At 43.0% G+C, this 24,811-nt stretch overlaps 1 protein-coding gene across 1 annotated transcript in view; it reads right to left on the bottom strand.

The window, feature by feature from the left end:
* Positions 1-24,811, bottom strand: part of PPIP5K2 (diphosphoinositol pentakisphosphate kinase 2) — a 3,486,936-nt gene that overhangs the window by 3,323,325 nt on the left and 138,800 nt on the right. The window contains 1 exon segment of the mRNA XM_044063880.1: positions 15,901-16,358. Within this exon segment, the coding sequence (XP_043919815.1) occupies positions 15,901-16,062 (162 nt within the window). The 5' untranslated portion in view covers positions 16,063-16,358.

The raw sequence follows: 24,811 nt of genomic DNA, 5'->3' as shown, positions 1-24,811 counted from the left end.
AGGGGGCTGCCAAGAGAGAGTTGTTTGGCAGCTGTAGCGGGAAGTCATTGGGGCTGCTTTTTATATGGTTGGGGCCTGTCTTCCCCTTCTTTCTGGCCTGATGCAACCCATTGTCGAGGCCTGTAAGGACCTTGTGGTTGACCTCTACCTCTTGGACGTCTGTATCTGCCCCTTTGAGGTCTGTCTGTAACTGGAAAGGACCAATTCTTAGTTGGCCAATTTCTGCTAAATCTAGGAGGCTGAACCTGTAAGAAATCTTTCACCGTTTGCATAGATTTTTCCTTATCCTCCATTTTCTTTAATACCTCTTCTGCCTTAACTCCAAATAACACATCCTGCTGCAAAGGTGCATCCAATAATTTTGCTATAACATAGTCTGGTAACGTATGTTCTTTTAACCAAGCATATCTTCTAATGACAGAGCCTGTAACGGCTGCTCTTCAGGAGGCCTCTAAAGAGTCAAAACCACATTGCAAAGTATGTTTTCCCACCTGTTCAGCTGCATGCAATTTGTTTGTGTCTTTCGGCTTTTCCCAGTTAGGGGTCGCCACAGCGGAACTCCGGTCCGCTAATGATTGGCAGTTGATTTTTACGTACCGGCTTGCCAGGCCTGACACACAACCTTCAATAAAGGTATGCCCATTCACACATGTCTCCACGCAGAAGATGCTCTAGCTGAGAATCTAACCGGACAGCGTCTTACTGTGAGGCGACAACGCTACCGCAGCACCACCATCGCGGGTCCGTTCCACTGCATGCAATAAATCCTGCATTTCTTTAAAAGTGGGAGGATCTGAATCTGGAAGCATTTTTTGTTTCAACTGAGACAGTAGAAATTGCTGATATTTTAGCATGTGAAACTGGCAATTTAAGGCTCTCATTGCTAAAGTTGCAGACGTATATACTTTCTTTCCCCCATCTGTCTAATGCTCTGGAATCTCTGTCAGAGGGAACTGGATTCTTGGCTGATGATGCCTTAACCCCTTTGGGTCCCTGGGAAATAGTTTCATGGTCAGCAACAGGGCTTTTGTACAGAAATTTGTGAGAGTCAGGGACTCTGTAGTATCTGTCAGGTTTAACTGGGGCTGGAGGTAAGGAATCAGGATTTAGGCTGGACTCAGTATACACATCATCCACAATATCTAACACTGGCGGAATAGCAAGGGGTCTGTGTTGAGGTAATAAAAGGAACTCTCTGAGCCTTTTCTTGGATTCTGAATAATCCTGGCCCTCCCAATGGAAATGCACCCTCATGGTATGTAAGGTTTCCCCAAATGAGTAGTCCTCTGGTGGAGAGGCTGAAGGAATTGATTCCTCAGCATCAGAATCCTCATAAGGGGGTAAAGAGTATCCTTGGTCTGAGGATGAATCTGAAGAGATGGACACCTGGTCGGATGAGTCATAGTCTGCATCCTGTCTAGGCCTTTTATCAGGAGGAGGGTGGGACCCCCTGATCAGAATAATTAAGTCTTCGGCCATTTTGAGCATCTGTTTCTTAGGCATGGAGACCTGTCCTGGTGAATGTTGAAGTTGTTTCTTTGTTTTTAAAGGGGTTTTAGAAACACCCACTGAAGCTGCGGGTTGTTCAGCTACTCCGGATCCCTCTGAAGGGTTAGTCTCGGTAGGCCGTAAATCTGGTGTATCCAAAGGCCCAGCCATCTTCACATGGGAGTCAGAGGCGGCCTGTGGTTCCAAAGAAGCGGTCGTCAGGGGCTGCGAAGGCACCTCGCTGAAAACCGGAGAACCGGCGACTGGCCTAGAAGAGGCTTCGTCGTCAGTTCTGGGCCTCGGATGCCTGTCCTTATCTTTGCGCTTTTTGTGTATCCCGGTCGTCGGTAGTTCCGACGGCATGGTGTAATTTAATTTTCTGCCAAAATAATGTCGGGCAAAATCAAACTGACGTTTAATAGTGCGCTTGTTAAACCTAGCACAAAACCGACAACCTGTGACATCGTGGTCTGGGCCTAGGCATGGGATACAATAAGAATGGAAATCCTTATGAGGTATTTGCTTCCCACAAGAAATACAATTATTAACTTTTACTGACATCGGTCTGAGGCAAGAAAAAGTTTCCCGAACGGGGTACTTACCTTTGTAGAAGACTTGGGTTCTGGATTCGGAATGAAAATCTCAGGAGTCGGCCGACCGGCACTTGCGAACTGCTTTTGCTTTGGGCACCGCACGGCAAGAAAGACTGAAGAAAATGGCGTTGGTTGCATCTTATATACCCCTGGCGCACTGTCAGGGAAGAAGCGACAGCAACCGACGCCGGACCAGGGACCGCCTGACGGCAGGATAACCCAAGTGTAATGACTGCAGCAGTGTAACACGATGAACATCAGTATAATGAAAGTGGGATTATAAACAATTATTATACTGGAAAAAAATTGTAAGAACATCTTGAAGTACAGAAAGATTACCTTTGAAGTTAATGTGGAGTTTAGGGCACAATGGCTTTTGTAAATTGTCATGTTCAACATTTTTCAAACAAAACACAGTCAGCTGAAAATTTTGCAGCTTTCATGTCTCTTTAGACTACAGTAAACAAAAGTTGAGTAAACAAATATATAATGGTGTGATTTCACACATGACGTGCATTTCTGTACAAAAGTGATCCTCTTTGTATATGCTGAGGCATAAAATGAACACTAAAATCAAATTTTATATCACAATTCAATGCACAGCTGTTTCTGTGTCTCTAAGGGAATAGTCCAGTTCATTTGTGTTTTATAAATTATTATGCCAGTAACACGCCCTGATTTACATATTTGGAACCGCTGCATGACATTAAAGTAGATTTTGAAAAAAATATTTTATGAAATGCTAAAACTGTTACACTTGTCTTCACAGACAAGCATTTGTTTTTTATTTTACTTTTATATCATGCTGGGCTGGCTTCAAATAACTGAAGTCCAGTGTTTGCACAGATCTGCTTATAAAATTTGCTTAAAGTTGCTATGGTACTTGGATATATCATCCTCCTTGGGACTACCTAGTAGTTCAGTGATGGTGCACCTTTTGGGTTTGGCGTGTCAAAAGCTCCTGACACAAAATAATTCAGTGCACTTCACACAAACAATAAATGCAAAAGCAGCGTCTTTGGTAGCTCGGGTGTTGGTGATCACGTCATGGTGTGTGTCATCTTTTACAAGCGTGTCATAGGTTTGCCATCACTGTAGCAGGTTATCAGAATGGTATATACAAGCTATGTCATTATGGAGACAGACTGACTTGACATGGGTGACCAAACATCTGTTGTAGACATGCCATGAAACAAATGGTACTGCCAGTAAATTTGCTCTGTGCATAACACAAGTTACCAACTTCCACTACCACAACCACAACACAATGATGTGCAACTAAATCCATATTGTCTTCACATCTGTTGTCAAAGCATCCCTAAGTGGTCTTATTTTCACAGCCCCCCCCCCCCAAACCTTAGTTGTCCACTTTTCATGACCTTTCTCTACCACATGAATTACTTTCCTGTGGGCCCCCCCCCCCCTTCCAGAAATTCCTGGGTCTTCCACTCATTAAAATCTCTCTTACCACTCATTAAAATCTCTCTTATTACAGCCAGCTTATGCACTTCATCACTATTTACAACTCCAAGCAGACCGTATTCATTCAAAATAATCACAACTTATTCTATGGAAATGCAAATGACAAACCACAAAATTACAACTTCTTAACCTTATACAAAACCCAAACTCAACCCTGTGTCAACAAAGAGTACACATTTTCCAGTCACTCATTTTAACAAAAATTCATGTCACAATCACAAAATAAATTCAGCATCAATTAAGTCACTCATTCACACAACCAAAAGATGACTTCAATCAGCAGAATTAATTTCAAATGTTTTGATTAGCTAAACTTGCCTTACATGTTTGCAATATACATTTGCAATAACACATTCTCATGATTTATCATCACCCCCCCCCCCCCCCCCCCGTAGTTAGGGATATGAAGTACAGGGACAATAAAAAGAAGTTATGTACTTACAATAACATTCCATGTGAGTTGTTCATCTTGCCTTTATTCTTACACATGGGTTCGGAGCTGATCCATCGGCTCCGAGTCGGCCACTTTACTAGCTGAAGATCTCAGAGTAGCTCGAGGCCAGGTCCCCTATCCCATGATGCTCTCTGTCCTACTTCAGATCCAGTGTGCTGAACCCAGCATAAACAGGTATAATCCAATAAATACTTCAACCGGAGTAAGAAGTCCCAGAACAAGACCACCAGACCCCAAGTCTACTCGTTCTTCGAGACCCTGGGGGGGGGGGGGTGGGGGGGGTGGGAATGTAAGAATAAAAGTGAGAACAACAACTCACATGGATCGTTATGGTAAGTACATAACTTCTTTATGTGAAGTTGTTCAATCTCGCCATTTATTCTTACACATGGGTAGCGTCCCAAGCACCCTAATCCTGGGTGGCTCAAGGAAGTATATTCCTGAGGACAGTGGAACCAAAGGAAGCCCTGTCCACTTTGTAATGAGTGATAAAGGTATGCAGCTTAGACCAAGTAGCAGCTGCACATATAGTGTCCAAAGGCAATTGAGCTGCACAGGCAGAAGTAGTAGAAACAGCCCTAGTGGAGTGCGCCTTCACACCATGCTCTAATGTTTGGTTCACTGAAGAGTACATAAATTTAATGCAGTCAGTTAACCATTTGAAAAGGGTAACTTTAGAGACTGTTAGTCCTTTCTTAGTGTCAGCATGAGATACAAAGACTTGGTCAGATCTTCTGTATTCCTTTGTCCTGTCCAAATAAAATCTCAATTGCCTGTGGACATCAAGTTTATGCAACATATGCTCCAACTTATTAGAATGATTACTGAAAAATGTTGGAAGTTCGATAGTTTGATTCAGGTTAGTCTTGGAACACACCTTTGGCAGGAATGAAGGATTAGTCCTCAGTGATACTCTGTCTGGATGGAATACCAAATATGGGGGTTTTATAGAAAGGGCTTGAAGCTCAGACACCCTACGTGCTGAAGTAATGGCCACCAAGAGAATAGTTTTCTAAGAAAGAAACTTCAACTGACAGGATGATGCAGGCTCAAAAGGGGGAAGAATAATACGTGACAACACAAAATATAGATTCCATGGGAGTAAAGGGTTGTCTAACAAGCGGCCTAAGATGAATGGTACCCTTCAGGAAGGCCCTACATAATCTGTGAGACATCAAATTAGAACCTTCAGCACCAAGATGAAAGTTCGAAACTGCAGCCAATTGAACTCTAATTGTGGCAGCTGCAGCACCTTCATGAAAAAGCCTAGATAGGAATTCCAGAATAGTGGCAATCAGAGGAACATAAGACTCAATGTTATTTTGGGAGCCCCAAAAGGCAAATCGCTTCCATTTACTAGCATACAACTTTCTGGTGGAAGCCTTATGCGAAGACACAAGAATGTGCTGTACTACTGAAGAAAAATCATGTGACCTGGCTAGGTTAGGAATTGGAGCAGCCAAGCTGTCAGTTTGAGGGAATGAAGGGAGGGCTGGAGGGCCCCTGACGAATGTGTCAGCAGGTCTGGAACTGAGTCCAGAATCCAAAGTTCCTCCAGTTGATAGAGTCGGAGGAAGGGAAACCAAATCTGTCGAAGCCAAAAGGGGGCTATTAAGATTACAGTCCATCCCAAGCTCTTGGCTTTCTGCAAGAATTTCAGAATCAGGGGTGTTGGTGGGAAGGCATACAGGAGTCCCGGGGACCAATCATGTATGAGCGAATCCCTTGGGCTGCCCCCCGGAGGGGGATTCAGGGCAAAGTAGCTTCTGCATTTGGTATTCATGGGGGATGCAAACAGGTCGTAGTAAGGCTGACCCCATCTGCAGAAAATCATTTCAGTGACTTAGTCTTTGAGAGACCACTCGTGCGGTAACAGAATGGCTATTCTCAATTTGTCTGCTATCACGTTGGATTTCACCAGGATATGCGTTGCTATCAGAAAGCGCCCGGTGGATACTGCCCACTGCCAAATTATCAAGGCCTCTCGACACAGGGGGTAAGACTTGGTTCCCCCTTATTTGTTGATGTACCAGACCACAGACATGTTGTCCGTCTGTATCACAATAGTCCTCTGCTCCCAGCTCCAGAACACTGACATGCAACTGTGACTCTGTCTCCGACCAGGTGCCTTGGGCTGTTCTTCCCTGAAAAAGCCCCCCCCCCATCCTATCAGAGAAGCGTTCGTGGTCACCATGGCTGACGGCGGGGGAGTAACAAATGGTCAACTCAATATAACTCGTCGGTTGGTCACCCAACCAGAGAAGATCCTTCTTGCAAGAGTCCGTAATCATGATTAAGAAAGACATCGGGAGTTGTTGGTAAGACCACTAGGTGAAGAGTAACCACTGAAGAATCCTCATGTGCATATGACCCAGAGGAACTGCTATGAGCGTAGCTGCCATGGTACCTAGTAGCTTCAGTACTTAGGTTCATAGGTTCATACTAGGCTATCTGCCCTAGGGCATTTATAAGCCTAGCCAGAGTGTGTTTGGCTTTCGCCACCCATTTTAAATTAATTTTGCTATGCCCTTTTTCGAGGTTAGTATACTGTGCCTCTGTCTAACAGTGACACAGAAGTGATACCCGGGGTAAACCTACGATCTCCCATCCACTCATCAAGATTCCTCTTGAAGAGAGTCAATGAGGGACTCTGCCTAACCTGGTCTGGGATTTTATTCCAGAGTGAAGGGAGCCTCTGGGTTATGAATCTGTCCCTCCAGCATGTCCTATTTATTTCAGTGCTGAGGTTCAAGTCTCTTGAGCGCGTAGCTCGATGGGATTTGGATTTTCTGAGGTGCAGCATGTCCATTAATTCCGGGTTGGACATGGCTTTATACGTCAGGCAAAGATCGCCTCTGAGCAGGCGGTATGCCACTGAGTAGAGCTGGAGTTTCTTTAACCGAGCAGCATATGGCATCTATTTGAGCCCTTTGATCCTCTTGGTAAGGTACTTTTGGGGTCTTTCCAGTTGCTGCAGGTGTCTGGTAAGGTACATCCCAAAAGGGGCATTGTACTCAATTATGGGCCTGATGAGGGATGAGTAAAGAGGCACGATGACCTCCCCTGATCTAGATGTGAATCCCTTCATGATTAGGTGGGCTATATAAAATGTTTTTCTAACCACTTTGGCCACGTGGTTGTCAAATGAGAGATTGCTATCAACTTGGGTCCCTAATTACTTCTTCTGTACTTAATGGATTACCACCTATGTGGTAATTTGTGGGCACTTTGTTTTTGCCAAAGGGGATGACTATACACTTTTTGGTGTTTATCTTGAGGCCATGGCTCTGGCACCAGTTGTCTGTTTCTATGAGACCCTTTTGGAGGATGCTTGTGTCGGCTGGAGAGTCGATTATGGCGCCCAGTTTGCAGTCATCTGCGAACTTGGTCAGCCACAGTCCTTCCGTGTTGGCCTGTACCTCCGAGAAATATATACCGAACAAGAGAGGTCCCAGGACTGAGCCTTGTGGGACGCCACTTGTAACTGGTTTGGAGTCTGACATGGCTCCAGCAATTCTAACCATGTGGGTTCTGTCCTTGAGCCAGTTTGCAACCCATCTAGTGACATAGGGGTTTATATTTAAGCTGGCGAGCTTATCTATAATGCCCGAGTGGGGTATTGTATCAAAGGCTTTTGCGAGGTCCAGGTAGGCTGTGTGAACCACCTTCCCCTCGTCAATGGCCTTGGTGACTGTTTCAAAGAAATCAACCAGGTTTAAGAGGCAGGATCTGCCCTTAGCAAAGCCAAACTGGGTAGGATCCAGTGTTTGTAGGTCCCCAATATCTTTATTTATGAGGTCCATGATGATCCTTTCCATAGCTTTGCAGACCAAGCTAGTCAGGCTTATGGGGTGATAGTTTCCAGGATCCGTTGAGGCACCACCTTTATGGAGAGGGACCACTGTTGCTGTACGCCACTCTTTGGGTACATATCCTGTAGTAAGGCTGAGATTGAACAGTAGTTTTATGTTTGCGTTTAGCTCTTCTTGGAGTTCATGTAGGACGCAGCCCGGGACACCGTCTAGTCCCATTGATGCTGTGTTTTTTGCTTTGGAGAGGGCAGCTCTTACCTGAGCATCTGAGATGTCAGGGGGGCAGCACTCTGCTGGGATAGATATTTGCCCTTTGGTGGGGAGTTTGCGCTGAACCTGTCAGCTAGGATGTTAGCAATGTCTGTGGGTTCGGTGTATTTTTTGTCATTCTGGACTAATTCTGAGCATATCTGGGAATTCCCACCCAGGTTCCTAACATAACTAGAGAAAGCTTGTGATTATCCTTAGTGTCTTGTGCAATTTTTCTCTCGAAGCTGGCCTTAGACGATTTTATGAGTGCCCGTAGTTTTTTGCTAATACTGATCAGAGATGCCTTCCCTTTTTGGGATTTTGCTCTATCATGTAGTAGCTTCCTCCTTCTATTGTATAGTTTGTTTATGGCTGGGGTCCACCAGACAGGACATCTGCCTTTGGAGGATTGGGTCTTGGTTTTATTTGGGACTGCATGACCCATGCATTCCTGAAGGTGTTCATAGAATGCGTTTATAAAGGATTCTGCGGTCTGGGCTGTATTTTCCACAGGCCCGGGGGCTTTGAAGGATTCCACCTCGGTTTTGAGGAATGTGAAATTTGCTTTAGAGAAGTTTTTCACTGTGGTTTTCAGGGCAAGGGGTGGAGTCGGGATGTGAATATCCAGAGAGATTAGTTTATGGTCTGATCTTACCAGTGAGGGATACACTTCTGGTCTGGAGCATAGAGTCCCCATGTTGGTGATGATCAGGTCCAGTATGTTTTCCCCTCTTGTGGGAGTGGTCACAAGTTGTTCCATAGCATTTGAGTTTATAAATTCTAGGAACCTTTGGGCTAGGGTGTTGGAGCTAGAGTAATGCTCCCAGTCTATGTTTGGGTAGTTGAAGTCGCCCAATATAATGGTGTTTGGAGAGACCTTCATATTTTCCAGTGTTCTCAGGAAGGCTGAGTGGGGTTCCTGGGTTTGGGAGGGTGGTCTGTAGCAGGCTATTAACTGGAAGGCAGTTTTACCCACTGTTAGTTGCACATGGATAGTCTCTGATGCTTCGTGCTGTGCCACCAACCTGGAGGTGTGGGTATCTTTGACGAATATTGATACTCCCTCCTTTTGTGGTTCGGTCCAAGTTTTGGGGCGAAAAGCATGGTATGAGGTATAACCTGGTAGTGCTGGGGTGCTCTCGAGCCTTGAACCAGGTTTCTGTTACTGCACAGATATCGATGTTCTCCATGCTAAGCAGAGTTTCGAAAAGGCATCTTGAGGTTTAGACTTCTGGCATTGAGTAGCATTACTCTTAGTTTCTTATCCCTTGTGATACCTATGGAGGTGGGTTTGTCTTTTGAGCCTTGCCTAAAAAGGCACTATGGGGGTAGCAAGAGCCTTTGCCAATATCCAAAGCCCAGGGTGACAGGTGCAAGCCGTCCCTAGCAAAGCATCGTGGCTTGTCGAGCATGTCATCCCAGGCTGACAGGCATTGGATCCCCTTTGAATGACACCAATACTTAAGCCAATTGTTGAAACTGATCATCTTGTCTTCATATTGTGGCATCATTCTTGGTGAGGGTAAGATGCTACTCAAGGTCAGGGTCATACCGGCCTGGGCTACGTGCTCAGAGAGCTCCTCTATGCCTCTTTTCATGTAGTCCAGGGAGGTACGTCTCAGGTCATTCACACCAGCATGGACAATGACTGAGTCATATTTTTACTTGCCTTGGGTTGGGCTGGTACTTTTCTTCTCTGCAAAATATCCGAGACCTGGTTTCGGAGGGTGGTTATTCTGTCCAGGGGCAATTTTACTATGGCGGTGGTGGTGTCTAGTTCTGCTCCGATAAATTATATACTCTGTGATGGCGACAACGCAGACTTTTTGAAATTGATAGTGATGCTTGAGAGCAGAGATTGAGAGTGTGATTTCTGGACAGAATTAGTTGATGCCTGGAGGCGGCGGTAAGGAGACAGTCGTCCAGATATGGAAACACTCGGAATCCAAGACGCCTCCAGGATGCCATGAGCCGTAACTACTGCCATGTATTTGGTAAACACACTGGGGGCTGTTGCGAGTCCAAATGGCAGTGCTCGGAAATGGTAGTGACTGGCTCCCAGCCGGTCACACAGATGATCTCTGGATGGCCTGGCCATTTTGATATGGTAGTACGCATCCTTGAGATCTATACAGAATATCTAATCGCCCACTCTGAGGAATGGGAGAACAGACTGAAGTGTGACCATCCGGAACTTCTCCTTCTTTACAAATGTGTTGAGTCTGCTGAGATCCAAGATGGGCCTCCAGTCCCCTGTCATCTTTGGAACTAAAAAGAATCTGGAGTAAGTTCCGGATCCTATCTGGTCTGCTGGGACTGGCTGGATGACTTTTTTCCTGCAGCCTCTGGATTTCTATGGCTGCTTGATCCCTGAGACTGGGTGGAACATCTGGAATTTTTTTCCCAACAGGCGGGTTTTCTAAGAATGGAATGATGTAATCTCTGGTAACGATGCTTTGTACCCAAGAATCTGTTGCAATTCCTAGCCAGGCATCCAGATACAATGCCAAGCGACCCCCGACCGCCTCCAGAGTAGGACAGTTGGGCCTCCTTTCAGGAGTGCTGAGAGGGCTTACCAAGGAACTGATCCCTGTCGCCCTGATTCTGCGGACCCCCTCTGCCGCCGGGACGGCGTCTTCCATTATTATCCCCTCCTCTGCCCCTGGAGGGGGATTCACAACGTGTGTTCTGGAAAGCTCCTTGGGACTTTCGGAATCACATTTTTCCACCTTTCTGCCCTTTGGGGTATGGTCTACTAGGGGTGGAAAAATGGACTCCTACGGCAGATACAGTATTTCCCTCTTGCTCACACCTAGTGAGAGTCTCCTTGACTTTGGGCCCAAAAAGAGAAGAACCATCAAATGGGGTGTTGACAAAGGAAGATTTGAAGGCTTCCGCAAAGGAGCATAAGCGCATCCAGGACGGTCTCCGAAGAGCTATCATTGAACCCGCTGCCCAGCTCAAACCATCGGCTGCATAGGAAATGAGCTGCATGGACGAGTTCATTATGGAGTTAAGGGTATTAAGTTGGGCTGTCACTTTCTCAGAGACAGCTCCATCTGTATTACCCTGCAGAGTATCTCCAAGCTCTTTTAGGAGATCTCTTTGAAGACGGGTAAAATGAGTCAAGTAGTTAAGCGATCAAATAGCAAAGGTCACAGAACTAAAGACGCGTTTCCTGTATCTGTCAATCATCCTGGAATCCCTATTAGGAGGATGGACAGTAGAAGAGGTTTCTGACTTCTCTTTCTTGGTGGCCGCCACCACCACCATGGCATCAACCGGGACTCGCGTAGTGAGGAACATCTTGACTCGGGGGAGGTGATAAACCTGCTGGGCCTCCAAGGGACCGGTTCCATAGTATCATGAGACTCCCATGCCCTTCGAGCAACCAGTTCCATTAGTTCGAAGGGCAGAGTCACCCAGGAGGTGAAAGGTTGAGATCTAAAGGCCTTCAGGAGCACTGACTCATTCTCAGTAGGGCTAACGGACCGCTAGTCACCCCTCTGCTTTAGGACTTCCAGGATATCAGCAAAGGATTACTCTAAGTCGGTGTCTAATGTCAAAGACTCCTGCGGAGAATCTAAATGCCTCCTCTTACAAAGTCTCTTCCTGGGAACCTCATCAGTGGGGGCTTCTGGTGAGGTCTCAGTAGAGCAAGGGTCACCTGATTGGGTTACCTGAGGCTCCGGGTCTCAACACTTCACAGGGACCTGCGATGTAGAGGCAGAAAGCGGCACTTTAGGGGAGGAGGAGGAGGGACCTGACTACGTGTGTGTCTTGGATGACATGACCCTCCTCATAGCATCAAAGGCACCACTGCTCCAACCCCAGGAAGCTGCCAGTTTCAAAGAAGATGGCAACTTCCCCAGTGCCGAGACAGTGGGCTCCGAAACAGAGGACGGAGCCGAGCTCATCCACGCCGAAGCCCCAAGAGGAAGGGTTGGAACCGGTGCATCAGTTCAACTCTCCAACCCCCGGAACCGACGAGAGAGTGTCAGCTCCCAGACTCTTCCAATGGAACTGAAGAAGTCAGAGTTGATGGAGCAGAGGGTACTGGAATAGGCCTCGGCTCTGAAGGCTCCACAATAATCAGATCCTCCTCCCCCGGCTCCGAAGGCCCTGCTCGGCTCGAAGGAGGTGTAGTCACAGCCAATGGAATGGTCATAGGCCCCAAGGCCGGTAGGGTCGAGGTCGATAATTTAGCCAGTGCCGGGTTCTTGAGAAGCCTCTGCACCACCCGGTCCACATCCACATTAGAGAGGGTCGTCGAAGAAGCAGAAGATGCCACTGATTGAAGGATAGGCAACCTCAAAGTTTCGGGGACTGGTTCCAAGACCGGGGACCGGCTCCGAAATACTTGTTCGGTGCACGGCTCCGAAGACTGCAGATCCATCAACCGCACCTTAACAGTAAGGCTTGGAGCCGATGACTTGGGCAACGAAGATGCCTTAGAAGACTTCGACCCCTTCGATGACTTGGAGGTCTGGTCAGCCTTGTCCACAGACTCCTGAAAATCTGGCTTCAATAAACCTCTATCTACCAGCTTCCTTCATCTCTCCAGTAAAACCCTACTACTGAAGGAATGGCAGAAAGAACAATCCTCCTGGAGGTGAATAGGCCCCAAACAATTCACATGGGAGTCCGTAATGGACATCTGCCCGCATTTTGAACACTTTTTGAAACCAGATTTCTGTTTTCCTTTATGCTCAGACATCATAAACAACAGTAACATTAGGGAAGAAAAACATTACTGCAAAGTCTAATTTCTAGAATAGTTCTAAGTTGTCAGATCCCTGACAACGGACAATCTAATCCAATAAGAATATATATATATATATATATATATATATATATATATATATAATATATAATATATCCAAACTAAGCACACTGTATATCTAATAACACTAATCACTCTAATAGCACTAAAAACACACTATTAATATGCATAACACTATAATCACACTATTAATAAGTATAAGGGGATAGGGATTAACTAAAGAACGGCCAAAGGCCTAAGAGCAACCGCTCTGAAAATGACAAAACTCGTCAAACGCTAAATAAAGAATTTTAAGGCTAAGCAGCCCAAAAGCAGTACAATTGTAAAAGTTTTAGATAATATAGCAACTATCAGTAGAATATTGCCAAAAAAGAGATAAATATAAAACAACTGGCCTGAGCTCTCCAGATGACCTCTGATCTGTTGCAGCGGCAAACTAGATCTGAGGTAGGACAGAGAGCATCATTGGATAGGGGACCTGGCCTTGAGCTACTCTTGAGATCTTCAGCTAGTAAAGCGGCTGACTCGGAGCCGATGGATCGGCTACAAACCCATGTGTAAGAATAAATAGCGAGATTGAACAAATTCACATCCAGCATTTAACTCCGTGTTGTGTGTCAAACATGCACATTTTATTTATTTTATCAAGCCACTTGTCTTACTCAAATGACACTCGTCGCAACATTCTATAGTGCTCCCTCAACAGACTAAACCAGGTTGTCAACCAAATGATGTAGTCTGATCTAGGTTGATCACAGAGCCCAGGTCATGGCTGAAAAGGGTAAGACCAGCCCACTCACCTCGTCAACAAACAGTAAGTTAGTCAAAGTAAACACATAACTTTATAAAACTCATTTTGTTTATTCTCTAGGAATAAATGACTTGATAATTCTTTTTTGACAAAAATCATACATCATAAATCTTAAAGTGGAAGTACCCCATCCATTCTATAACTAAATACACAAACATACATGTATATCAATATCTCCTTCATACTCTACTAACCTTACATATGTATATGTATATGTATATGTATATATATATATATATATATATATATATATATATATATAGATATATATATATATATATATATATATATATATATAGATATATATATATATATATATATATATGGAATCATTCAAAACAAATAAAAACACAATATCCCCCTCATTAACAAGCAACAGGAATAAGTCACCCCACTGAGTCATAACAACACAAAGCAGTTACCCAGAAAACAATCTCAATAACCACTTTTAGCACGGTTACTCTCTTAGGGTTCTTACAATGTAGTCAAGATAATAACTACTGCTTGCCTTTCAATATGCCTGCAACACATGACAAACAAAAAAATGAATACAGTAACCCTGTGCTAAACTATTCACTACAGTTAAGTCAATTTCTATGTTTAACCTACTTCGCATGCTTAGAAATATGAGCACAGGCCTTTGAAACGAGTTTTGCATACAATCCTCTATTTCAAACTAACTTATCTGGTAACAGTAAACAACATGATGTGGCCATGAATTATGGCGCTTGTCCCTCTTTGTTAAAATCAGTCACAAAAAAAATTAAAATGTAATATTAATAGTCATAAGCACAGTTTGGCAACAATTTCATTTAATGACAAGTTTTGACAAAAAAAATAATAGCAACAGTTCATAAATATGCACTAAATGAGTATCTCAGCAGCTTTTTAAAACGTCACCTCTCTTGCTTATTTGTATCACAAATTTGTGCAACTAGTCTCCTTGCATTGAACAACCAAGTGCAAAGCACTGACACACCATTTCAAACAAAATAAAATTGTTAAAATGGTACTGCATTTAAGTGGTTTTAATTTTTTTTTTGGTTTGTTTTTGAGAGGGGTGCAGGAAAATTGCTCCTACACATTGTGTGGAGTAGGCTGTGCCCCCCACACACTTACTTTTTATAATCAACTCTGAGGTTAGTGGACTTTGAAGGTTATGTAGATTCCCCTTTACAATGACCTCCTGCAACGAAAATTCACTTCACTAAACTGTTCATTATTTCACCCTTCAGCCTTCGTAAAATGACAAACTGTCATGTCTCCTTTTAGTTTCTATCAACCTTAATAACGAAAGGGATGTTTTTTACTGGGAACTGAAGGAAATGGAAGTCATACTTGAAATTTTTTTTTTTTTTTTTTTAAACAACTGACAAGTGATATGTGTTATACTAAAGGTAAATGTTATACAGGATATCATTTAAAGTGTTAATTTTACATCAGCTTTGGTTTAGTTTGGAAAGGAGCTTAGACTACCCAACGTATCGAGAAGTTTGTTAAGACGTGCATAATATTTTAATTCATAAGGATTATATAAAGTGCATTTAAAATTACACAAAAATGCAGTCATTTTCTGCAATATCAGAACTGCATTTATTAAACAGTAAACAGCCAACCACTTCTCTGCATTATAGCTAACTTCTAACTGCTTCCAAGTACCCCAAAACAACTGGCTAGTCATTAATTAGCACACTATGCTTTGGTACAAGAGTTTTATTAGTACAGCGACAGACGTGTACAACTGATCATTGTACAGAAACACATAAACAGATTATATGTCACTTCTTCCTTTGCTCAATCAGTACCTTAGTAAACAAGATGTAAATATCAAATGGGAGACTTCATTTAGTTGCTGTGCTTTTAGCAACCATTTAGCACAAAAAAATCTTATCAGTAGGACCTTGTCAAGAGCTGAGACAGTAGCAATCTTGCTTTGAGACATGCTTTGTTTTCCTTGCCTGCCTCTAGATGTATTAATACAACAATACATGAACAAAATAATCTGAGAAATACTTCTAATTAACATAATGCCAAAAAAAACAGTCAAAAATAGAGAGGATGCCCCAAAGCAAGCAATATTGTGATGGGTAAATCAAAGCTGCAGTTCCTATAATCAGAGCACCCATAAGCAGTTTTCTCTAAGCATGTTTTTCTAATTTAGTCAACAATTCATGACAACACATTTTAATATGTACACTTTTTCCATTCAAAGAATGACAGATACTTACTGAATCATACTCCTCCTCTTCATCTTCATCCTCTCCATTCATACTGGAATATGCAAGTTCAAAGTCCTCAGACTTTGTGTGATCAATCAGTTCTTCTCCTTCTCCATCTTCACATCCAACAAAGAACCTGGGACAGTCATTATTTATTTGACCAACAGACATGGCTGAATACCCTTATGACACTCAAGCCCTGAAAGCAGCAAATAATCTACAGTATGTATAATCTGTATTCATCAATGAGGGTTATTAAATGAAATACGAGGTTTCCAAATATCCTGCTTTGCTTTCAAGCATTAAGATGTAATCCACATATAAAAGCATTAACTTTCCCAAGAATTCTTTGGGGCAATGCTCATTGCTGTAACATTTTTAATTCCGATGTACTTTTTTAAAGATGGCACTGAGATGGGCATCATTCTCAGCTCCCTTGATTCAGTGAAAAAAAGGACTGCCTTCATCTGAAATATAAAAAATATGAAATATAATATTTAAAAAATACTCCTCCCTTTCACACACAAAATAAAAGGCAAGACCTACACAAATGCAAGGTATACAGAGCTGCCCAAACTAAAATCTGAGGCTTAGAAATATCAGTGCAGCTGTTACCCATTTCCATCTCACCACAGGCCTCTTTGTGTTCATTTTCCTTACAGATATATTTGTCTAATTACGTCAAAAAAGCTCATGTTCCTAGCAAACTGTTACAATTAAGATCTTTTGTACACAAACATACATATAAAACATTTTTACAGTTAAAGAGTCAAGAAAAGCCAATTTCAATCCTGCCGCACTATGCCACAGGCTGAGAAATGAAATACAAGATGCTAGATTAATTTACCCAACAGAACACACAAAAAAAAAAAAAAAAAAAAAAAAAAATTATCATAGAAAGCAATAACACATCAAAACTAGCAATAAACACACTCAGTAATAGGGAATAATGGAACAGCAGTTACTGGTGTACAAGGAAACAAAGTTATGTACTTACCATAACGTTCCATCTGAGTTGCCCATTTTCATTCTTCCTCAACTAGTGGGTTCAAATCCGATCTTGGAATCGGACTCAGCTACTTTCTCCAAATCGCTTAACACTAAACTCTCGAGTTCCTCTCTTTACCCATAATGCCTTAGTCACCTAACATACCTCAGATCTAATTTACTGCTCACAGACCTACTGGGCAGTGGAGACTATGGAAAGGACGGAAACTGGGGCTCAAACAAGGAACATGGGCTCCTCTACTATCCTTCAATTTTTTCAGAAAGAAAGCAAGGAAGGGACTGGTGGGTGGGAAGTTGAGGAAGGATGAAAATGTACAACAAATATGAAACGTTATGGTGAGTACATAACTTTGTTTTATCAGATGTTTTCATTTTCATTAATTTCTAAACTGTTGGGACACAGTCCCCAGCTACTTAAATCCTGGGAAGACTATAAAAAAGGATATTCCTGAGCAGAGCTAAGTCAAAGGCTGCTCTTCCCCCAGAGACCCAGTCCAATTTGTAATGAGCAATAAATGTATGAGGATTAGCCCAGGTTGCAGTTGCACAGATTTCATCCAAGGAAGCTCTTGACAAAAAAGTTCAGGCACTCTTCTGGCAGAAGTAATAGCAACTCAGAAAACAATCTTGCACTCTTCGGGCAGAAGTAATAGCAACTCAGAAAATCTTCCAGCTCAAAAATTTTAGTTAAGACTTAACTAATGGTTCAAAAGGGGGGTTGGGTTAAGGCCTGAACAACAACATTTAAATCTTAAGGAGGAGTAGGATGCTTTTTAGAGGAGGTTGAAGTAAATATGTTCCTCTGAGAAAGGCTTTGCAAAGCTTGGAGGAAACTAAGGTACAGATTTTTTGTTCCCATATGAAAGTTGCGAATGACTGCTAATTGTATTCTGACAGTTGTGAAGCCAGCCCCTTCACTGAATATTGTAGCTATGAAGTCAAGAACCTTAGAAATCAGTGCTTCTAGTGGAAGCTTTGTGGATAACAGAATGTGATAGATATGGGAAGAGAGCCTGGGCTGTCTAGCAATCACTGGAACTGGAGAAACCGTACAGTCAACTTGAGGCTTGAAATTTCTGGATGAGTCATGTCCATCGGGTGAGGCAGCAGGTCTGGAGTTGGATCCAGAAACCAGGGTAAATGTAGAAGATAAGGCCAAAGGAAGGGAAACCAGATCTGACAAGACCAATACAGGGCAATGAGGATAACAGTGCTCTTTAAATCGAAATGCTTTCTAAAGAAATTTGGGTATAATAGGTAACAGGGGATAGGCATAAAGGAGACTGGAGGGGCAGTCATGAAGTACAGCATCCCTCAGTGACTCCCCCCCGTTGAGGGATCAGGGTAAAGAACCTGTTGCACTTGTTGAGGGGAGATGCAAAAAGGTTGCAGCACTGTTGGCCCCATCAATGGAAATCATGTCTGCCACGTTCTTGTTGACAGACCACCCATGAGGCACTGGATAAACCTGCTTAAACTGTCTGCAATCGAGTTGGGCTTCCTTGGGATGTGTGTTGCAATCAGAAAGCAGTTGAATGAGATCGCCCATTCCCATACTCTCATAGTTCCTTGACAAAGAGGTAAGATCTGGTTCCCCCTTGTTTGTTGATATATACCAGACCACAGACATTGTTCGTCTGAATCGCAATAGTCCCAGTTGGGAGATTGTCTTTGAGGCCCGCAATGCTAGGAGGACATCTCTCATTTCCAGGACACTGATATGCATGCTGGCCTCATCGAGGCACCATGTGCTTTGGATCATCGTTCCCAAGAATTGCCCCCCCCCCCAACCCAATCTGAGAATTGTCCGTGGTCACTGTGGCCTTTGATTGATGGAGAACAAATGGACGGTCTTCTTGCATTTGATTGGAGTGGATCCAACAGAGAAGGTAATTTTTTGCAAGCTTGCATTGTTTTAATTTCACTGGATAATGGTTGTTGGAGAACAGACCACTGCGTTCTGAGTGCCCATTGGAGGATTCTTATATGGAACCCTGCCAGCGGAACAAAGATGACTGCCACTGACATGGATCCCAATGCTTGGAGTATCAGTCGAGCGGAGAGAAAATTTTTGAATAATTTTGTTCACCTGGAAATTAACTGTTTGAATCCAAGACACTAAAGAGAGCAATGATGAATTCCAGAGTCTGAGTTGGATTGAGTTGAGACTTGTTGTAATTGACAAAAATCCCCAAACAAGAGCACAGGTGGAGTAAGCAGTTCCATGTTTAAATTAGTTGATGCCTGGTCGGAGCAGTCAGGAGCCAGTCATCCAGACATGGAAATAATCAAATTCCCCACAGTCTCAAGTGAGCTGCAACTACGGCCATGCACTTGGTAAACACCTTAAGGGCTGTGGTGAGACCAAAGGACAGTGCTCTGAATTAGTATTGACTGGCTCCTAGCCAAAAGTGTAGACATCTTTTGGACCATCTGTTCATTTTAATGTGATATTACACATCCTGCAGATCTACTGAGCGTGTCCAGTCATCCCTGTACAGAAAAGTCAGAATGGACTTTATAAACCGTGACCATCCAAAACTTTGTATGTTGTACCAATTGATTTAGTTTGCTGAGATCCAAGATTGATCTCCAGTCCCTTGTCTTTTTTGGCACTAAAATGGATCTTGAATAAGTTCCAGCATCTATCTGGTATGGGGGCACCCTCTTTTGAGGACTCTTTCTAGTAGCTTGCTTATTTCTAGTTCTGCTGCTTCCTTCTGACTGGGTGGAACATCAGAGATTCTGTTTGATACTAGAGGGGGTGGATGGGAAAATGGTATTGTATAACATCTGGATATTATACTCCAGACCTATGAATCTTTTACCATTTCTAGCCAGGCTCCCTGGTGCAGGGATAAATGACCCACGACTGCCTTCAGAAGGGGCAGTCAGGCCCCATTTCTGGGGTGCTGATAGGATCTGTCAGAGAAGATATTCCTGGATCCTTGGTTATGCAGACCACCTCTGCCAAGGGGACATCATCTTCAATTTGAGTTCCCCCCTCTGCCCCTAGGGGAACTGTCTCCATTTGGATCTTAGAAGGGAGTATTTTAAACCACATTTTCCATTCACCTCACTGGTTCCTAGAAAAGGTCCATTGAGGAGTCGAAAAACATACACTCACAGCAGACAGGGCTTTCCCTTCCTGCTCACACCTAGAGTGTGTGTCTTTAACTCTGGGGACTAATAAGGAGGTTCTATCAAAGGGAGCATTGACGAAAGAAAATTTGACGGGTTCCGCAATATCAAATAAGCACATCCAGGCATGTCTTCTGATGGAAATGTCTGAATCTGCCACCCGTGAAGTACCTTCAACCATATGGGAGATGAGCCTTATGGACAAAATTGAAACAGACTGAAGCCAACTGTGAGGAAGTAGTACTCGCGGCCTCGGAGGATATGGTCCCAGAGAGGGATTTGGAAAGTTCTTTGATCAAATCCCTTTGGAGTCTTGTGAAATGTGACAAACAATTCAGCGACTTAAGAGCGAAGGTCGCTGAAGTATAGACACTTCCCAAACATGTCCAGCATCCTAGACTCCCTGTCAGAGCGGATAGAGAGAGGACATTTGCTCTGCCAGTTATTTTAGTGGCAGCAGCTATGACCGTGGCATCAAAACAAAAACAGAGAAGTTACCAACAATGGTTTAAAAAAAAAAGAATACTAATAAGCATGGTAAAGAGCCAGAATACCAACTATGGCAACAGAGAATACTCCAAGAGTAGGAGGGCAAAGTTTATAATTGGAGGTAAAAATGGGCTAAAGAAAGGTAAAGATAAAACTTATAAAAAGTATAATAACAATAATAACTATAGAAGGAATAACAGCTAAACTAACAATGTTTGAAAACCACACTTGAAAGTTCACGATCTACATCTAAACGATAATCCATTGCACTCCACTTTAGCTCTACACTACGCAATACAAAGAACTCAAAACTAACCATAAGTCTTATTTATGTGGCCATGATAAAATAAGAGTACGGATTAAAAAAGCTTCTGTTATGGCAGCTAAGGATGTGTAGGAAGAGACCAAACAAAAGATAATACAAAAAATGAAAAACTGGAAGCTCTTACTAATGGATTTCGACTTGGGGTTGATAGAATGGTTACGGTGTTAACTTTACAAGGTACAGGGTTTGATTCTCACCTTTAGAATGGAAAACTGGCTAGGTTTAAAATGGCTCAGAGCAGCTAACCTAGTACTTAACTATAAACATGTATGGACAATAAGATACAAGCAATGAAAAGGTTTTATCCCGTTTAGTTTTACATACAGGTCAGGCAAATGTTATCAACAACTGAAGTTGTGGACGATAACTAATAAAGAGTTGAAGGAATTTATCTTGCAGGGGAAGAAGGCAAGAGTTAAGCGGGATGAGTTGATCTTTCCAATAGAACAAGGTGGTTTAGGATTATCAGATTTGATGGGATATTTTAGTGCTGCACAGTTAAGGCTCACATACACAACATAAGCAGAAGGTTATACTTGAAAACTGAAAAGGAACAATGATGGGAGGGGGGGGTGCAAGAAACAGAGTAGGATTTTGGATGCAGATCCTTAAGAAAAATAATAAACATCCAGAATATTATATTCATAAAGTAGTAAAAAGACTTAAGAACTACGCCAACACAAGAATGGAGAAAGACGACTTTGTCAATAGAGGATAAATACAAGTACGAGTACAAAAAACAGACAAGAGGGACTAGAATTTACTGGAGAAAACTAGCAAAAGAACCATGGTATTGGGAGAAAATAACTAGAGGGAAAAGTAAAAGACTGGGATGAGGCCAAGGTGATGTTTGGACTGCAGGCTAAAGACTACCTTCCTTATAGGTTCATAGGTAGGTACTAGGCTATCTGCCCTAGGGCATTTATAAACCTAGCCAGAATGTGTTGGCTTTTGCCTCCCTTTTAGACTAGATTCCTGAGCCTCTGTCCAGCAGGGTCATAGAAGTGATCCCAGGAGCAAATTTACGATTTCCCATCCACTCATCAAGACTTCTCTTGAAGAGGGTCAGAGAGGGGCTCTGCCTAACATGGACTGGGATTCGATTCCAGAGTGCGGGAAGCCTTTGGGATATGAATCTATCCCACCAGCATATCCTATTTATTGTTGTGCTAAGGTTTACATCCCTGGAGCATGTAGCTCTAATGGATCTGGTTTTCTTGAGGTGGAGCATGTCCAACAATTCTGGGTTAGACATGGCCTTGTACGTCAGGCAGAGATCGCCTCTGAGTAGGCGGTAAGCAACTGAGTAGAGCTGGAGTTTCTTAATCAAGCTGCATAGGGCATCTGTTTGAGGCCCACGATCCTTTTGGTGAGGTATTTTTGAGGTCTCTCCAGCTGTTGCAGGTGTCGGGTAAGGTACATCCCAAATGGGGCACTGTACTCAATTATGGGCCTGATGAGCAGAGGGGCACAATGACCTCACTTGATCTAGATGTGAACCCTTTTGTGATTAGGTGGGCTATATAGAAGGTTTTTCTAACCACTTTGGCAATGTGATTGTCAAAGGAGAGGTTACTATCTACTTGGGTCCCCAGATCCCTAATTACTTCTTCCGTACTTAGTGGATTACCTCCTATGTGGTAGTTTGTGGGCACTTTGTTTTTCCCAAAGGGAATGACTATGCATTTTTTTGCATAGCTTAGCAGGGATTGATGTAGTACAGGCAAACTGAAAGGGATAGGGAGAATCTTAAGTGAAAGACCTGATCTGGTGGAGTTTTTAGTAGAATCTAGAACAGACGGAGCTTTTAAAAAGGAATAATTAGTGGGGCATATAAAATATTGCATGACAATTATAAGAATGAATCAGGGAGGCTAGAAAAGATTTGCAGACAGACCAAAAAGGTAATTTTCAAGAGAACAATGGGTGGACATATGTATGGTTCCCAAGTATGCAATAAAGTCCAAGGGGTTTAGCATCTTTGCTTTGAAGTGTTTGCATAGGTATTTTCTATACCCAAAGGAAATTTCAAAGAATTTTTCCTAAAGTAGACAGCAAATGCTGGAAGTGAAATGGGAAGGAAAGAGATAACAGAGAAAGATTAGTTTTGTAAAATTTTACAGTAACGATAGATGTCCTTCTCTTCTCTGTTGCAGTAGTCTTAACATGAGGGAGTTGCCTGCTGGAATGACTCAACGTCGTTCAGTATACAAAAGACTTTTACTACTTAGGGGTGTGTGGTACATTACACATAGGCTGCTGTCAGACGGCCATAAAACTGACAGACACACGCACCATCCTCAGAACTGAGTGCCCCAGGAGGAACGCCCGTCTTAGGGAAGAAAGTAGGCTAAGTACATCCAAGGAAGAACAAGGCAGGGGGAAGGAGGGAGGGAGGGAATACTGCAGAGAACATTGTTACGGTAAGATTTTACACAACTAATCTACATCCTTCTATTCCTCTGTTGCAGTATTCTTAATATGAAGGAGAATACCAAATCTCATGAGATAGACAGACCGACAGCGAGACGCAGAGATAAACAGGTCTATATTATATATTTGAAACTTCAAAATTTCGAACCTCATACATTCGACAACATTCGAACGAAACTTGAAACCTCGAAAATATAATAAAAAATTTAAACAAAAAACTTACCTTAATGCTCTGAGCAGGGGGCAAGTCCTCCTGCCCCCCCCCCACACCCCCCTACTTAAATATACCAACTCTGAGACCGTACTTCAGTGCAGAAAAGGGAAATTTTCCCATTCTGCGCATACAGAGCCGTTGCCTTTCACCTTCGAACTTTTCAAAGTTCGATCAATGGTATCGACCATATGACAGTCAAACTTTGAAATGTTCGGCAATTTAATAGGGACCCAAGATAGACAGAGAGAGAGAGAGAGAGAGAGAGAGACAGGCAGACAGCACACAGACAGAGAGAAACAGATAGAGAGTCAGACAAAGACAGAGACAGACCCAGCATCAGAAACAAAGACAAAAAAAGAGAGAGAGAAAGGAGGGGGCAGACAGAGACAGAATCAAAGACAGAAGCAGAGAGAGATAAAGACGGAGATATGCAGACAGAGAGAGAGAAAAAGAGAGACAAAGACAGAGACGCAGAGAAAGAGGGGGAGAGAGAAACAGAGACAGAGAAAGAAAGAGACAGGCAGAAAGGGACAAGAAGACAGAGACAAAGAGAAAGACTGACAGAGACAGACCAGACTGACAAGAGAGAGAGAGAGAGACAAAGATACAGATGGAGGGAGAGAGAGAGAGAGAGAGAGAGAGACGGAGAGGGAGACAGACAGTGACAGAGGGAGAGGGTCAGACTGATCAACAGAGAGACAGACTAAGAGAGGAAGAGACAGACAGAAACGGACCAATAGAGACACAGACAGACAGGACAGACAGAGAGAGAGAGACCAGAGATGCAGACTCAGACTAACAAAGAGAAACAGAGACAGACAGAGAGGGACAGAGGCAAACAGAGAGACAGACACATAGGCAGCCAGAAGGAGACAGAGAAAGAGAGACAGAAAGAGAAAACAGACCAACAGAGGCAGACAGACTGACCAAGAGAGAAACTGTCAAAAACAGACAAGACTAAAAGCGAGAGACAAAGAAAGAGACAAAAACAGGGGAAGCAGAAGAAAAGAAAAAAACAGGCAGAAGAGAAAAGAGAAACAAGAAAAGAGAAAAACACAGAAGGAAAAAGAGAAGAAGGGGGGGCCCCCCCAAAAAAAGAGGGAAAAAAGGAAAGAAAAAATGAGAAAGGGAGAGAAAAAAAGACCTAAAAAACCCAAAAAAGAAACAGACAAAAAGAAAAAAAAAAGACCCAAAAAAAAAAAGAAAGAAAAAAAGGAAAAAAAGAAAAAAAAAAAAAAAAAAAAAAAAAAAAGGGGGGGGGGGGGGGGGGGGGGAAAAAAAACCCAAAAAAAAAAAAGAGGGAAAAAAAA

This window comes from Protopterus annectens, chromosome 2.part2 (assembly GCF_019279795.1).
Source record: "Protopterus annectens isolate FY-2018-M chromosome 2.part2, PAN1.0, whole genome shotgun sequence".
In the NCBI taxonomy this organism is placed as follows: domain Eukaryota; kingdom Metazoa; phylum Chordata; order Ceratodontiformes; family Protopteridae; genus Protopterus; species Protopterus annectens.
Note: the sequence above shows the minus strand (reverse complement) of the source record. Positions and strands in the feature narration are given on the sequence as shown.